At 35.8% G+C, this 15,231-nt stretch overlaps 3 protein-coding genes across 5 annotated transcripts in view; all 3 read right to left on the bottom strand.

The window, feature by feature from the left end:
- Positions 1-15,231, bottom strand: part of LOC136821139 (dixin-like) — a 67,847-nt gene that overhangs the window by 34,488 nt on the left and 18,128 nt on the right. The window lies entirely within an intron of this gene.
- LOC136821131 (uncharacterized) lies at positions 540-3,536 on the bottom strand. The gene is made up of 5 exons (XM_067077355.1): positions 3,424-3,536; positions 3,178-3,231; positions 2,029-2,948; positions 1,538-1,753; positions 540-1,114 (listed from the first exon to the last, which is right to left on the bottom strand). The coding sequence occupies exons 1-5, from the start codon at positions 3,467-3,469 to the stop codon at positions 800-802; spliced, it is 1,551 nt and encodes a 516-aa protein (XP_066933456.1). The 5' UTR covers positions 3,470-3,536; the 3' UTR covers positions 540-799.
- Positions 6,555-10,856, bottom strand: LOC136821132 (uncharacterized). The gene is made up of 5 exons (XM_067077356.1): positions 10,736-10,856; positions 10,513-10,569; positions 9,246-10,144; positions 7,926-8,141; positions 6,555-7,138 (listed from the first exon to the last, which is right to left on the bottom strand). The coding sequence occupies exons 1-5, from the start codon at positions 10,779-10,781 to the stop codon at positions 6,824-6,826; spliced, it is 1,533 nt and encodes a 510-aa protein (XP_066933457.1). The 5' UTR covers positions 10,782-10,856; the 3' UTR covers positions 6,555-6,823.

The raw sequence follows: 15,231 nt of genomic DNA, 5'->3' as shown, positions 1-15,231 counted from the left end.
TGAAATTAACAGTAGAGACTGGGTCTGTGTACAGACAAGTCCGTTCGGGGCTTCAAACTCAATGGAATTTACGCACAGAGATCCATCATATTTTGAACATAGAAGAAATATTGTCTAAGCACGCCACGCTATACTCTAAAGGGATGTTGCAGATGTAACAATCAGACCTAACGAAAACAGAGTACCATTTTAATTAAAAACGAAAGCGAAAGAGATTCGGTTCTAATGTTTATTTTGATGATTGACATTAACTTTTGGTGCAATAGACTATATCGGAGTTTTTGATATTTCTAAAAGAGCGAATCCCTAAGAGATTTCAATTGTAATACTCCCGAAACAATCCCACAATGTACCGCTTTTTTAGAAAAATCAGAAACTCCGATAAGTTCTATCGTTTTGCTTTTGAGATTATTCTGTAATTTCTGTAATTTCTTAATTGGATATTTTGTGGGATTTTAGAATTTTTGAGGTTTTTTCTAGGATTTTTTGAGACTTTTTCTATCAGGTTTTTAGAGATCAATGAGGAAGACTTTGAATTTGAATTTCAAAATATTTTGGTATTCAAAAAATAAATTTCTAAAAGCTAGTGAAAAAGTACAAAAAAATATGTTTCAACATATCGACCAGCAACACGTGATGAAAATGCTTAATATAATAAGACTAAAAAGCTAAGAATAGCTGAGTAATAAGAGTTCATTAATTCTAATGTGAAATGAAGCAAAATTAATCCTTGGAAATTTGGACCATACCACTTCCCAGCAAATACATAGTGCTGTGTCTAAAGGCTGTATTCATGATCTCAAACTCCAGCCTTTTCAAAAATCTTGACGAAATCAGCAATCAACATGAAAGCAGTGCAATCATATCGAGTGTATGTGCCATCTTCATTTGCCACCCAGGATAAAGTTACATAATAATGATTATTATGTGTTTGTGGGTACTTGAAATTGAATTTGATGAGTCGGAATTGCCCTGACGGACATGTATGATGAAGTTTGGTGGGTGAAACTTCTCCTTTTGATTCTACTAGTTTGTCAGGTATACTCGAATCATCCTTTGGTATTGCAGCGCGCATGCGTTTCCATACAGTCTTGAGTTTCTCCTTCATCGGCCCCTGAAATATAAAAGACAGGTATATTAAAGATCTTCACATTTTAATTCAACAGACACTTTAAAGTTGGGATATCATAAAAAACAAGGCATGACCATTGCATTGTTCACTCCTACAACAGCTCTCCATTGGCTACATACAACGTCATTCCAACGTTCATCTAAGGTTATATGGACGTAATGGACATCAGATGGGCGTTCAAAATCAAATCATAGAAATGCATTTTATAAATCTAAAACGCCTAACTCCAAACAGATTTTGAATAGCTAAAGGGCATGTAAGGTTCAACAAATTTATATCACAAAGTCATTCTCTTGACAATCCGACAAAGCTAATTATTGAGTTAACTTTATCGTAAGGCCCTTCTTAATTTATCCGAGCACAATAGCCATTCAATGATTCCGATAATAATTATTCGGTACTTACTTGGCTATCATGACAGTTCGCTCTAACAAATATCAAATGAGAGTCTTCCAACCATTTACCATGTGCAGAGAGTGAGAAATCCACCCCACGGAAGAAATCAGCTGGAACTTTTGCAGGATCATTAGAAAATTGACCGTCGACAGTGACTGTGTATGATTCAACGCCGTCATGGTATTTTCTCCCACTCCAATCACCATGTTCTGCTCTTAATAAAATCTGTTGATGAAAAAGATGTTAAAGTTAACGAGAGTCAACTGACACAGAGTTAAATCGCATACTTTCAAGGCTTTCGGTCACTGAAAACTGATACGAACTTAACTTTTGATTTTGTGCGCTTCGTGTTTTACTTATGAGATACAGTAGACTCAGGTGGACTCTCTCTAATTCGAACATCTGTTATTCAAAACGTTTAATAATTAGAAAAAACTCACATTCGAGTTCGAATAGAGTTAACATTATAAACATTGCAATAAAACGCAAATGATACTTACATCTGAAATAGAAGAGATGCCTTTAAGAATTGGTGCTTTCAAACCAGAATTTTGGAAAGAAACAAATGGATTATCTTTGGTTGGGAATCCATATTCCACTAATTGTCTCCAAGTTTCATTCCTGGCCATAAGTGTACCTTCCCAGTAATGATCGTAAATCTTAAACGAGGCTCGAACTTTAATCCTGTCTGGGCCAATCGTAGCTTCTGGATTACTAACCAATATTAAATTCTGATCAGGATCTGTTTCATGTAGTTGAAGTTCATAATATAATTTAGTTGGGTGATACAATCCCATATCAAGAACTTTTTCAATCTGTTTTGTAAGCAAGTTAGTATGTGCATCTTCGCCAGTATGGCTCATATATTGATGAACCCAAGATGGCTCAAACTGGACATTTCCTTTAACATTAACTGTTGTTATTTTACCACGATATGACCAAGCATATGCGTTGTATTGATTTAAACCATATTCAAGACATGGATAATATTTCCCTACCGCTCCTAAATACCAATGCTCTTGACCCTTAGGCGCGTTCCGTTCATGGTTGATATATAGAAAGAATCTTGGATTCAAGAAGGAATATTTTTCGTGCATTTGCCAAGTGCCTTTATACTCTCCTAAGTAATAAATTGTGTATGCATTAGCAGTGTTACCATCTGTAAAAGCAGAGACAGGATTACAAGCCACTTTGGGTTTAAAGGCGGATGAGATCCCGGTGACGTCCAAGTAATTCAGTCGTTGTAAAGTGTTCAGGGTTTCTTTATACAATTTGATTTCATATCCTTTTTCGTTATAATAGCATTTGTAACGGAATTTTCTTTGCATAACAACATTCAGTGACCAATATAAATCGTTAAGACTGTGAGAGCGGTTTATGGTTAATGTGCTGACAGGGATTTTCAAAATTTCTTTGTTGACTAAAAAGAGAATTTTGTTAGGAGAAATTTAGATTGATTTACAATGTTCAAAAGTTGTTATTATAGGTTTAAGAACTAAACTGTTGATGCTCTCTAAATCAATTTTAAAATGGAACTGGATTTTTAACCAATAAGTGAGCGTATCGAAAAGCAGAGCGCCTCATATGAGGGTTCCTTTCAATATTTTTTCGAATAATAGAGCGCATACGAGAAAAAACTTAAAACGTACATTTCTGTAGGTACATGGTCGGTCTACACCCATGGGAAAATCCACCAAATTCACCTGAATAAAAAAGAAGAAAATAAAATATGTAAATGATATAGTAATTTTGAACAAACATTTTGATTATTTTTACCTTCCTGATAGTTGTCAAAAATAATTCCAAACGTGGCATGAACAAGCTAAACAAAATTTTCAGATTATAATTATAATCAATACAAAGCGCATAATAAAAGGAGAATACAATAAACTAACCTGAAAGCCAAAGGATCATTGCCAGCACAAATATCAAGTACTGCATATTTCTTGTCTTTTACAATCTATCAACTATCTTCTTGTTGTGATCGCCTTGGAAGGTTGTAGACTTGGAAATAATTTTTTTCTCTAGAGGCTTACCCTTTATATGAACTTCTTGGCTCGCGTAGGAAGCTTCACGATTTCATCATCTTTACCACAGTGTCACAAACTTTCATTGAGATGTCATTCTCAAAAATATGTTTCGGAACTTTCACCACGCAAACTTTAATAAGTTTCGATAAGTTGCTACGAAGTCTTTAAACGGGATCAATCTTGTGAAAGCTCGACGCGTCGAGTTGGCAGCGAACAGGCAATAAATAATAATTAATGAAAGTGTAAATGGTGAAATTACGCAAGGAAAAACGATTAGGTTACCACAAAAGTCAGCCGTTGACCAAAATTTATGAATTATGTCTAGACCAGGGCAAATGTTTTCATATTATGCCCCTAATAGGGAGTAGAATTGACAAAACAAAATTTGCCTTTGCATCTCCTGCAGTTTTCGAGTGAATCGACTTTTAGTTAATCGATAGAACTTATGAAGGATCTCTCCCCTTTACTAACGGTTTTGAAGTCTGAAAATCAAATATCCGAGCCTACCAACAGATTCAGCGTGAAAAGTAGATAAAGAAAATGGGGTTATTTGTTAAGGTCTTTTTGAATCTCGGACGCTGGTCTACAAGGGATGTCAATAGATTTCAATCGAATTCGATTTGGAATCGAATCGACACCCTGGAAATGATAACATACGAGATTCAAAAAAATGAAAAGCTTGCACATGAAATATTTATCAAGGTTTTATTGTAGAACATTATAAGCAGACTAGACCCCTTAGATCTGTGCAAATTTTTGACACCAATACAGTTTGTACTGACCCTGTATATCCCGTATCCCACCTCGAGAAGACCGTGTAACTAATAGTGTACTACTACACTACTGTATCTATTAAAGCCAGATTGACATTATGTTTTCCGAGGTCTGAATTGCTGCTTCAAAAACGCCGAGCTTCCATAGATCTATATTGGCTTTAGTCTTTTGTTTTTGGGAAAACTTCGTCAGGGAAAATTTTCGTCGGGGAAAAATATTCGTCACTTGCTGGTAGTTGGTAAACGCATTAAGGCCGGGGGAAATTTTCGTCGGAGAAAAATATTCGTCACTTGGCCAAAATTTCGTCACTTTTCCCCGACGAAGTTTTCCCCGATAAGGTAACCAACCCGGTTCTAATGTTTATTTTTATGATTGACATTAACTTTTGGTACAATAGACCTTATCGAAGTTTTTGGTTTTTCTAAAAAAGTGATGCATTTTGAAATTGCTTCAGGAGAATTATAATAGAACTAGCCGGTACACGGCGTCACACGCCGGTTTAGCTGTTTGCTGAGCATTTGAGTCCTTTGAATGTTGGGGAGGTTAAACACGATGAAATCAAAATTAAAGGGAATAATTCTCTTCAAAGTTTGACTCTATCCCTCCCGGGTGACGTATCTTTTAACCATATTTTGAAAAAGTTTTGTGGCAAAAATGATCAGAAAGCAGAAAGGGCGTCATTCCCAAATTACACCATACCGGTTTTTTCTCGCTTCGCTCGCATTACATTTGCCGTAGTTCTTGATGTTTAGGAAAACTTTGATGTCAAGATAAGCAGAGTGAAATAATAGACATGACACGAGATTCGTCGAAAAAAGGCAGCCCGGGGGATACTTAGGCAAGAGAAGGGTATGACACCCCTGTGTCACAGACCCGGTGGACCCCCCACCCCGGTGGAAAAATTGGCTAAAAAATCGTCCCCGGTGTAAAAAGTATCCTACAATTTCAACCCCACTGTGAAATTACTCTATGATTTTATCCCCATCATTCAAAACTGAATGTAAAAAATTCCACTCCAAAACCATCCCCACTGGAATTTTCGAGCTGGAAACAATAGATTTTCTATCTCCATTAGCATTTTGATAGAAATTTTCATCCACACTGAAGGAAAAAGTTCTACCGGGGCTGTGAGACAGGGGTGTGGTATGGGTATGTGCTGGCCTTAATGGTGCCTTTTTTGAAATATGGCAGTTTGAAAAATCGGAAAATCAAACTTCAGTCCCACTAAGAATCGGAAAAATAGGAAAATTTCAACTTTTTACCCCCAGAAGGATAGAAATTTGGTCAAATTAATCCCAAAAAGTGAATTAAAATTCACACAATTTCCCTTGTTTCTTCTCCTTTTTATTCTGCTAAGGGTCCGAAGGGCAGGGCCGAAAGTCAGCTCGCAACCATAGTCCCCCCGGAATGCAGCTAGGACACGCAGACAAAAAAGCGTGATAGCGCAATTTTATGTTGCTTTTTATAAAATAACTTCGAATTCAACAATGACTTAGATTTACAGCAAAATAATTATCGACATAATGTTTAAAGGTCCCTTTTTACGAAGAAAGAACTCTAGTTTTTACCGCCTTTTGAATGTATTTTTAATGTTGCTGTTGTTCTAAAAAACTTGTCTTGTGATTCTTATAGTTTATTTTATATTTGTTCTTTTCTTCCAACAGATTCTGTTTAAAAGATTTCTTTTGTTTTGAAAAGAATTCGAATGTCTCAAATCAAATAAGGTCGTTAATTACATTAGAAACATAAAACAAAAGAAAATAAAGAAAAAAAGAAAAAATCTAATCTATCAATCAAAACAAACTTATCGAACAACTCGAAGTCTTTATAAAACGGCGCGAATCTATTTTAACATATTTGTGGAGCAATTAGTAAAAGTCATCTTTTAAAAGAACAAAACATTGCTTGCGAAAACGAAAGTGACACACAAAAAACAGACATACAGACTACGGCTATTAATATATAGATTCCCTCGAGGAATTCTCCGAGGAATTCCTAAGAAATTTCTATTGTAATACTTCTGAAACATTCCCAAAATACATCGCTTTTATAGAAAAATCAAATACTCCGATAAGATGTATTGTTTTGCTTTTGAGATTTTTCTGTAATTTCTTTAATTTCGTAATTGGATTTTTTGTGGGATTTTAGAATTTTTGAGATTTTTCCTAGGATTTTTTGAGACTTTTTCTATCAGGTTTTTAGAGATCAATGAGGAAGACTTTGAATTTGAATTTCAAAATATTTTGGTATTCAAAAAATAAATTTAATTCTAAAAGCTAGTGAAAAAGTACAAAAAAATATGTTTCAACATATCGACCAGCAACACGTGATAAAAATGCTTAATATAATAAGACTAAAAAGCTAAGAATAGCTGAGTAATAAGAGTTCATTAATTCTAACGTGAAATGAAGCAAAATTAATCCAGAGAAATTCGGACCATGCCACTTCCCAGCAATACATAGTGCTAGGTCTAAAGGCTGTATTCATGACCTTAAACTCCAGCCTTTTCAAAAATCTTGACGAAATCAGCAATCAACATGAAAGCAGTGCAATCATACCAAGTGTATGTGCCATCTTGATTTTCCACCCAGGATAAAGTTACATAATAATGATTATTATGTGTTTGCGGGTACTTGAAATTGAATTTGATGAGTCGGAATTGCCCTGACGGACATGTATGAAGAAGATCTTTAGGTGAAACTTCTCCTTTTGTTTCTACTAGTTTGTAAGGTATACTCGAATCATCCTTTGGTATTGCAGCGCGCATGCGTTTCCATACAGTCTTGAGCTTCTCCTTCATCGGCCCCTGAAATATAAAAGACAGGTATATTACAGATCTTCACATTTTAATTCAACAGACACTTTAAAGTTGGGATATCATAAAAAAAACAAGACATGACCAGTGCATTGTTCACTCCTACAACAGCTCTCCATTGGCTACATACAACGTTATTCCAACGTTCATCTAAGGTTATATGGACGTAATGAACATTAGATGGGCGTTGAAACAACTAACTGGGCATCAAAATCAAATCATAGAAATGCATTTTATGAACTCCAAACAGTTTATGACTAGCTAAAGGGCATGTAAGATTTAACAAATTTATACCACACGGTCGTTCTCTTGACAATCCGACAAAGCTAATTATTACTTTAATCGTAGAAATTTTAGCGAGACTAATTTTAGCGCTTATTAGCGAGTCAGGAAAATCTTGATTTTTTTTGGATTTATTTTAGCGAATCACGATTTCAAAAAATTTCGCGTGGATAAATTTTTGTGAATACTCGTATTACATTATTGATTGAATTCGTTTTCTAGCATCTTTTTGCACTGAAACCCTTTCTATTGATAAAAATGTATCAAGGCAATATAACCAGAAATTTCGCGTGGATAAATTTTAGCGATCTAGCGATTCGGCGTGTTTTAGCGAGATTTATTTTAGCGAAAACAGGGTAAACTCGCTAAAACGCTAAAGTTAGTCTCGCTAAAATTTCTACGATTAAAGTAAGCTAGCTTTATCGTAAGGCCCTTCTTAATTTATCCGAGCACAATAGCCATTCAATGATTTCGATAATAATTATTCAGTACTTACTTGGCTATCATGACAGTTCGCTCTAAGAAATGTCAAATGAGAGTCTTCCAACCATTTGCCATGTGCAAAGAATGAAAAATCCACCCCACGGAAGAAATCAGCTGGAACTTTTGCAGGATCATTAGAAAATTGACCTTCGACATTGATTGCGTACGATTCAATTCCGTCATGGTATTTTCTCCCACTCCAATCACCATGTTGTGCTTTTAATATAAACTGTTGATGAAAAAGAAAAGATTCGGAAATTAGCCAGAGTTAACTATAAACATACAATTTCAAGGCTTTCGGTCACTGAAAGCATTAAACTTTTGATTTTGTACGCTTCTTTTTAAAAGAAAATCTCTTGAAGCTGATTTGAAATGTGAGTTAGTTGAACCTCACCATATGAAAACAATTTTAAGTTTATATAAATTTGACCCCACGTATATGCTCAAATTAGACCCGGGGGGGGGGGGGCACTTGAGTCTCAAGAACAACTGTACGTTGCCCAAAATTAAGCCTTTGAAATCCGAACCTTACAAGAAAACGAAAAGAAAATTCACCCTTACGGTGCATTTTCGTGAATTTTTTTCTCCATTTTAAGGCAAAAAATTTCAGATTTTTCAAAGATTTTGCCCAATAAACGTTCGTTTTGTTCACTTTGTACACACTCGTCTTCGCTCATTTCGACCCTTACACTGCATGTTTTTAACCTTGAAAACATACCCTTAAGAGCTGCGTACGTACGATAGGTCATTTACCTTGAGCCCCCCCCCCCTGGAAAAAAGGGCAATAAAAAGTATTGTGTATGAAATACAGAGCACTCTCGTTAATTCGAGCTTATATTGTTCGAATCTTTCAATAATTCGAACCGATCCTCAGCTCCTGTTAAGGGAGCCCCTAGTAAGATATCTTCTACAATTCGAAACTCTCTTCGATTCGAACAAATTATAAACTACTGCCCATTCGAGTTCAAATTACTCTTAGGTGCCAAATTAACGCCCCCCGCTTATTTATTTTTCGAAGATGTTCCAACCCCCCGGACCTTATTAGGACCCCCCCCCCGCTTATTAATTTTTAGGAATATTTTCAGCTGTCAAAGAGAAGGCCCCCTATTCTGCTTTAAATAGCCTTATTTTAGTCTATGTTTACCTTATTTTGGGTGTTCAGAAGTACAATTTCCAGCCCCCCCGGCAATTAGGTCCCTTCCGTTTATTAAAATCTCGAAAATTGTCCAACCCCCTGTTTATTTGAACCCCCCTCCCGTTTATTTGGCACCTAAGAGTAACGAGAGTTAACTACTGTGAATGAACATTTCAATAAAAAGCAAATGATACTCACATCTGAAATATAAGAGATGCCTTTAAGAATCGGTGCTTTCAAGCCAGAATCTTGAAAAGAAACAAATGGATTATCTTTGGTTGGGAATCCATATTCCACTAATTGTCTCCAAGTTTCATTCCTGGCCATAAGTGTACCTTCCCAGTAATGATCGTGAATCGAAAACGAGGCATGAACTTTAATCTTGTCTGGACCAATGGTAGCTTCTGTATTACTAATCAATACAAAATTTTTATTAGGATCAATTTCATTTAGTGTAAGTCTGTAATGTAAATTAAGTGGATAACTCGTTCCTATATCAAGAACTTTTTCGATCTGTTTTGTAAGCAAGTTAGTATGTGCATCTTCACCAGTATGGCTCATATATTGGTGAATCCAAGATGGCTCAAACTGGATATTCCCTTTAACCTTAACTGATGTTATTTTACCACTATATGACGAAGCATGTGCGTTGTATCGATTCGAACCATATTCAAGGCATGGATAATATCTCCCTACCACTCCTAAATACCAACCCTTAGGCACGTTCCGTTCATGGTTGATAGATAGAAAGAATCTTGGATTCAAGAAGGAATATTTTTCGTGCATTTGCCAAGTGCCTTTATACTCTCCCAAGTAATAAATTGTGTATGCATTATCACGAAATTCAGACACACGATAACAAGCCACTTTGGGTTTAAAGGCAGATGAGATCCCGGTGACGTCCAAGTAATTCAGTCGTGGTAAGGTGTTCAGGGTTTCTTTATACAATTTGATTTCATATCCTTTTTCGTTATAATAGCATTCGTAATGGAAGTCTCTTTGCATAACAACATTGAGTGACCAACTTAAATCGTTAAGACTGTGAGAGCGGTCTATGGTTAATGTGCTGACAGGAATTTTCAAGATTTCTTTGTTGACTAAAAAGAAAATTTCATTGAGAGAAAGTTAGATTGATTGGTATAAGGTTCAAAAGTTGTTATTATAGCTTAAAAGAACTAACTGTTGATGCTCTCTAAATCAATTTTCAAATAGAACTGGATTCTTATCCAATAAGAGAGCGTATCGAAAAGCAGAGCGTTCAAGTGACGTATTGGGTGGAAAATTCAAAAAGTTCTTAAAAGACTCTCCGCGACAATGCAATGTCTTCTGACATTACATCACCGACCCAACAGCTGATTGGTTGCAAGTGACGTAAAATCAATTAATGTCACTTGCAACCAATCAGCTGTTGGGTCCTCGGAGGACATTGCAATGGTGCATAAATGAGGAAAAATTTAAAACGTACATTTCTGTAGATACATGGTCGGTTTACATCCATCATGGAAAAATCCACAAGATTCACCTGAATAAACAAGAAGAAAATTAAAGGTCAGACCATCCTTTGAACCAACAATTTTAGGCAGTCGTTACTAGAGCGCAGCCAGTCCTGATTACCCATGATTTCGACTGCGAAATGGCCAATACACAGTGCATCAGAGCCAAGATAAAGGAGAATATAAAAAACTAACCTGAAAGCCACAAGATCATTGCCAGCAAAGATATCAAGTACTGCATAATTCTTGTGTTTTACAACCTATTGACTATCTGCTTGTTATGATCGCCTTGGAAGGTTGTAGGCTTGGAAATAATTTTTTTCTCTAGAGGCTTACCCTTTATATGAACTTCTTGCATCGCGTAGCAAGCTTCAAGATTTCATCATCTTTACCACAGTGTCACAAACTTTCATTGAAATGTCACGCTCAAAAAATATGTTTCGGAACTTTCACCACGCAAACTTTTATAAGTTTCGACAATTTGCTACGAAGTCTTTAAACGGGGTCAAACTTGTGGACGCGAGTTTATTGGCAGCGATCGGGCAATAAATAATAATTATTGAAAATGTAAATGGTGAAATTACGCAAGGAAAAACGATTAGGTTACCACAAAGGTCAGCCGTTGACCGCAATTTATGAATTATGTGTGCTTTATAATGTTCTACAATAAAACCTTGATAATTTTTTTATGTGCGAGCTTTTTAATTTAACGAACTCAATCGAAGTAATTGATCGAATTAAATCGAAGACAATGATTTACTTTGATTGTTCGATCGATCACTTTGATAGAGTTCGATTGATTCGACCAATAATTTCGATTTACTTCGATTGAATTCGATCGGTTCGATTATCCCCTGGTTATTTTTGAGTAGTCAGAACTGAATATTCTATAATAATGGTGTTTTTGATACACTTAGTTTTATAGGGATGACGCCTATGAAAATAGCGAAAGCCGACATTACGGTGAAAATTAAGTGTGTGCTACCAAGCATATTTTTCTCGTTGAAGTGCTGAAGTTCGTGCATCTTTCACTACATCAACGAAAAAAGAATATCAGCTTCAACCTAGTTCATCATTAAGTCCTTAAACATAAGATAAACATTAATTTCCGAGCAGATTCTGATACTCCGCACCTGATACGTTCACTCTAAAGATCATAGCCCCGTAAGAAAATCTGCCCAGCGTTATGGCGCACCGCTTCGATCTTATTCATCCAGATTTGGGATGAATATTGAAATGACCTTTTGAGCCTGGTGATTGGCTAAAATAAAACAATCACGCCGAAACCAACTGTCAATCATAAAGATAAACATTAGAACACGTCGTTTTCATTTTCGTTTTTAAGGCAAAAGATAACGCGGGAACAAGCAGGTCGGATCATCACATTCACCACATTCCGAGCGTGCAGAATGGAAGATCTGTTACGATATTAGATAACAGTAGCGTAGACAAGAGGGGCGCAAAATATGTGTAGAAGAGCAGATTCATATGACACTGTAACTATTATATTATATTATAAATAGATAATTACAGTGTCATAAAAATCTGCTCTCCTACACGAATTTCGCGCCGCTCTTGTCTACGCTACTGGATAAACATAAACAAGATTTGCTCAAAGACTAATAGATCCAAATAAACTTAATTTTATAGAACAGTTTTTTTTACAGAATTACACTTTTGGAAACTTGAAAATCATAAGGTTGTGCCGTTTTTTATATAAGAGCTAACTTTAAGAACATAAGGATTTGAGCTTAAATGAAAAGTAAAAACATTTAGGACTCCGTGGACTCTAAAACGCGGAATTTTTCAGGAAATCGTACAAAAATAATCACAAAATGGTGACAATAAGACATTTTTAGGACCCTTTTTATACAAACCCAAGTCAGGCAAAGCCATGTGAAAGTTCAAGCTTAAATCACTTTTCAATTTTCGCTATAATTAAATGTCATCCACGCAGTGAAGGTTAAGCCTGTGGGTTCTGATTATTTCTTTTGCGACAATTTCGGCGCCGAAAATCATGTTAAGCGGTGAGATTTTCTACTACATGTAAATTATAATCAAAATAAGTTATAAATAATGACGTAGAAACGTAGTTTGTTTAATTAATTGACTAATTAAATGTTCCACTAGTGACCTTTATTGCAACACTCGGTTACTGACAAGACTGTAATAAATCGTGCTGTGATGAGACCAGGAAACATTATTTTGAAATATTTTGCGGTGGAAATTGAAAAGGCAGACAGAATGTGACAACTTAAAGGTTCTGTTGGGCCACTTGAAACAAATTTAACAAGTTGTAGTTCTACTCGCCTCCAGAGAAAACTTAACACACTATTTTTGCAAAGGTTTTCTGCAACTGTTTCTCACATACTTAAGGGGGGGAGGGGAGTCTTCTCAAAAGCGTATGCTTGCGTACGGGGGGAGGGGAGGGGTCAAAAGAAAATGTACGTACGCAGAGAAAATTTTTTCATAGCCTTTCTTTGCTTGTTTTTTGTCGACTTTTACGCTTGTTATACGCATCAAGGAAAAGAAAAAGTTTCTTGATAAACATTGAGTTTCATGTATGAAATAAAGGTCCGAACGAAACGATTTGAATTCGAAATTTTCTTCAACCGAGGGGGTATGGATGAAAAGTACGTACTTACCGGGGGTATAGCCATTTGCGTACGCTTGCGTAGATGGGGGGAGGGGTATATGATTTTCGACATTTTAGTGCGTACGTACTATGTGGACGGCCCATACCCCACGGTAAGTACGTACTTTTCATCCATACCCCCCCCCTCTGTTGAAGAAAATTAGTGCGTACGTACTATGTGTACGGCCCCCATAATAAGACATTGATATGACCTTTACATTTCCGAAAATGACTAAATCAAATGTTGGGTGTCTAAGGCAGGACAAACGTATTGAATTTCACTCTTTACCTAGACTATAGCCAACTTCTGGAGCTGCACTCTACTTTTTTGCCCCCGCAGGAGCGTAGCGACGAGGAGGCACTCATAGTTTCACGCATAGATATTGGACTGGAATCTCAAAATTTTGCGAATTGTTTTGTTGTTGTTGTTGTTGTTGTTGTCGCGTAAGCATATCCGTAGTTAGTCTCTTCCGTAAATTTCCGGTTTTTTTCCGGGACGGTAGTATACATATCTTCATATTACGTTATATGGTATTATCATTATTACATATTACAATTTTAGTTTTGATTTAGCTTTGAAAAGCTGAAGCGAGTGTTATAAATGCAAATCAAAACAGTGTATGATATAACACGAATTACAATATTACTTGTGCAAATCAAAACAAACAAAATGGCAGACTGGTTATGATGATGCTGAGCTGATTCATTGACTAGAAAAAGTGTTTTGTATGTCAAATTTTGTTTCTTGTCTTTGAAACTGAATACTAACTACTGTAATTTAGTCAGAAGTTCACTTCACCAATGATTTCAATTCTTTTTCCAGAATCTTTAAAGAAATTTGCTTAAGTTTTCAAATGTACATTTGATATTTTTGTTCAAACTCTAATTTATTTTTGTCTGTCATTTTATTGATATCTACCTTTATTGTTTATAGGGCTTCTTGAGCTTTAAATACCATCATATGGTCGTAACTCGAGAAAGTCCTTCTTAATGTAGTAAAACAACCGGCAAAGTACAAAAAAGATGAATGTACGCATATGTAAAGTTGAATCCAAGTGAATCCAAACGTGGTTGACTTTTTCTTTTGGTCTTCAAAATAATTTACCTCACTTAGAGTGTTTTTACGTCTTTTCAGTGTGGTAAATCTTTTTCAAAAACCTGCAAAAAGTTTGTTTACTCGTTAAACTTTACATGCGCACGTTAAACTTTTTCATGCAGCTGTGATAAGCCTACCTAAATAACTTACGCTCCAGTGGTTTGGTGAAATAGCTCCAAATTCTGGCTTTCTAAGTTAGGAGAGACCTTCCCGAAGGCATTTAACGGTGGTTAGACTAGGTACACAGACAGTCATACAGAAACACCATAAAGGGAAAGTATATCGCTAGCTATAAACTCAAAAAGTCTAGCTTCCTGAAGGCACGTCTCTTCATTGTCTGCGCTGCGATCAGCTTGGAGAAAAGATTGCATCATGAAAAAGGACTATGCACTTGAAAAGAAATTTAGGCGCATTTTAACTTTTCTCGACTGTACGTCTGAATGAACCACAATGGCATTCCTTTACTTTTCTTTTGACCAACAACATAGAAGATTTTGCTTGAGAAGTGCAATCACAGCGTACGCTAGTGGAGCCCGGGCCTTAACTAGGATAAGTGAGTTTCTATTTCACCCAACTTAAGATGGCGCAGAACTTTTTGATAAGTTTTATACGCAGTATCCTCTTGACTATTGTTTATTAGGCAAAGTAGCAATAGAGAAATGTTGAAATATAGCAGCCAATGAAAAAAAAACAAGCTATTTCTGATTGGTTACCTTGTGGATTTATTCACTGCGTATGTCCATATATTTTGCCTAAAATCTGAGATGTCTGCGACATTATTAGAAAAGGTCTATTTAGTGAATAATAATCATGACATATATCGTTATAAGAAAGAAACTAGGAGAAAAAACAAACAAACAGGAGATGTGAAAATCAGTAAGATAATGATACCATAACTTTTTAAATATATTTTTGAGAGGCTTTTCCAGCTTTTCCTTAAATTTTATTAAGTTATCAAGC

The sequence above is a fragment of the Clytia hemisphaerica genome, unplaced genomic scaffold, assembly GCF_902728285.1.
Source record: "Clytia hemisphaerica strain Z4C2 unplaced genomic scaffold, Clytia hemisphaerica genome assembly, whole genome shotgun sequence".
Taxonomy (NCBI): Eukaryota; Metazoa; Cnidaria; class Hydrozoa; order Leptothecata; family Clytiidae; genus Clytia; species Clytia hemisphaerica.
The sequence above is the reverse complement of the archived record's forward strand: the minus strand, read 5'-3'. Positions and strand labels throughout refer to the sequence as shown.

Coding starts and splice junctions, on each gene's coding strand:
- LOC136821131 (XM_067077355.1), bottom strand. CDS start 3,469: ATGCAGTACTTGATATTTGTGCTGGCAATGATCCTTTGGCTTTCAG. Junction 2,949..3,177: donor GACCATGTACCTACAGAAAT/GTACGTTTTAAG, acceptor TTCTCTTTTTAG/TCAACAAAGAAATTTTGAAA. Junction 1,115..1,537: donor CGAACTGTCATGATAGCCAA/GTAAGTACCGAA, acceptor TTTATATTTCAG/GGGCCGATGAAGGAGAAACT.
- LOC136821132 (XM_067077356.1), bottom strand. CDS start 10,781: ATGCAGTACTTGATATCTTTGCTGGCAATGATCTTGTGGCTTTCAG. Junction 10,570..10,735: donor AATGATCTTGTGGCTTTCAG/GTTAGTTTTTTA, acceptor TTGTTTATTCAG/GTGAATCTTGTGGATTTTTC. Junction 8,142..9,245: donor GCATCTCTTATATTTCAGAT/GTGAGTATCATT, acceptor TTTCATCAACAG/TTTATATTAAAAGCACAACA.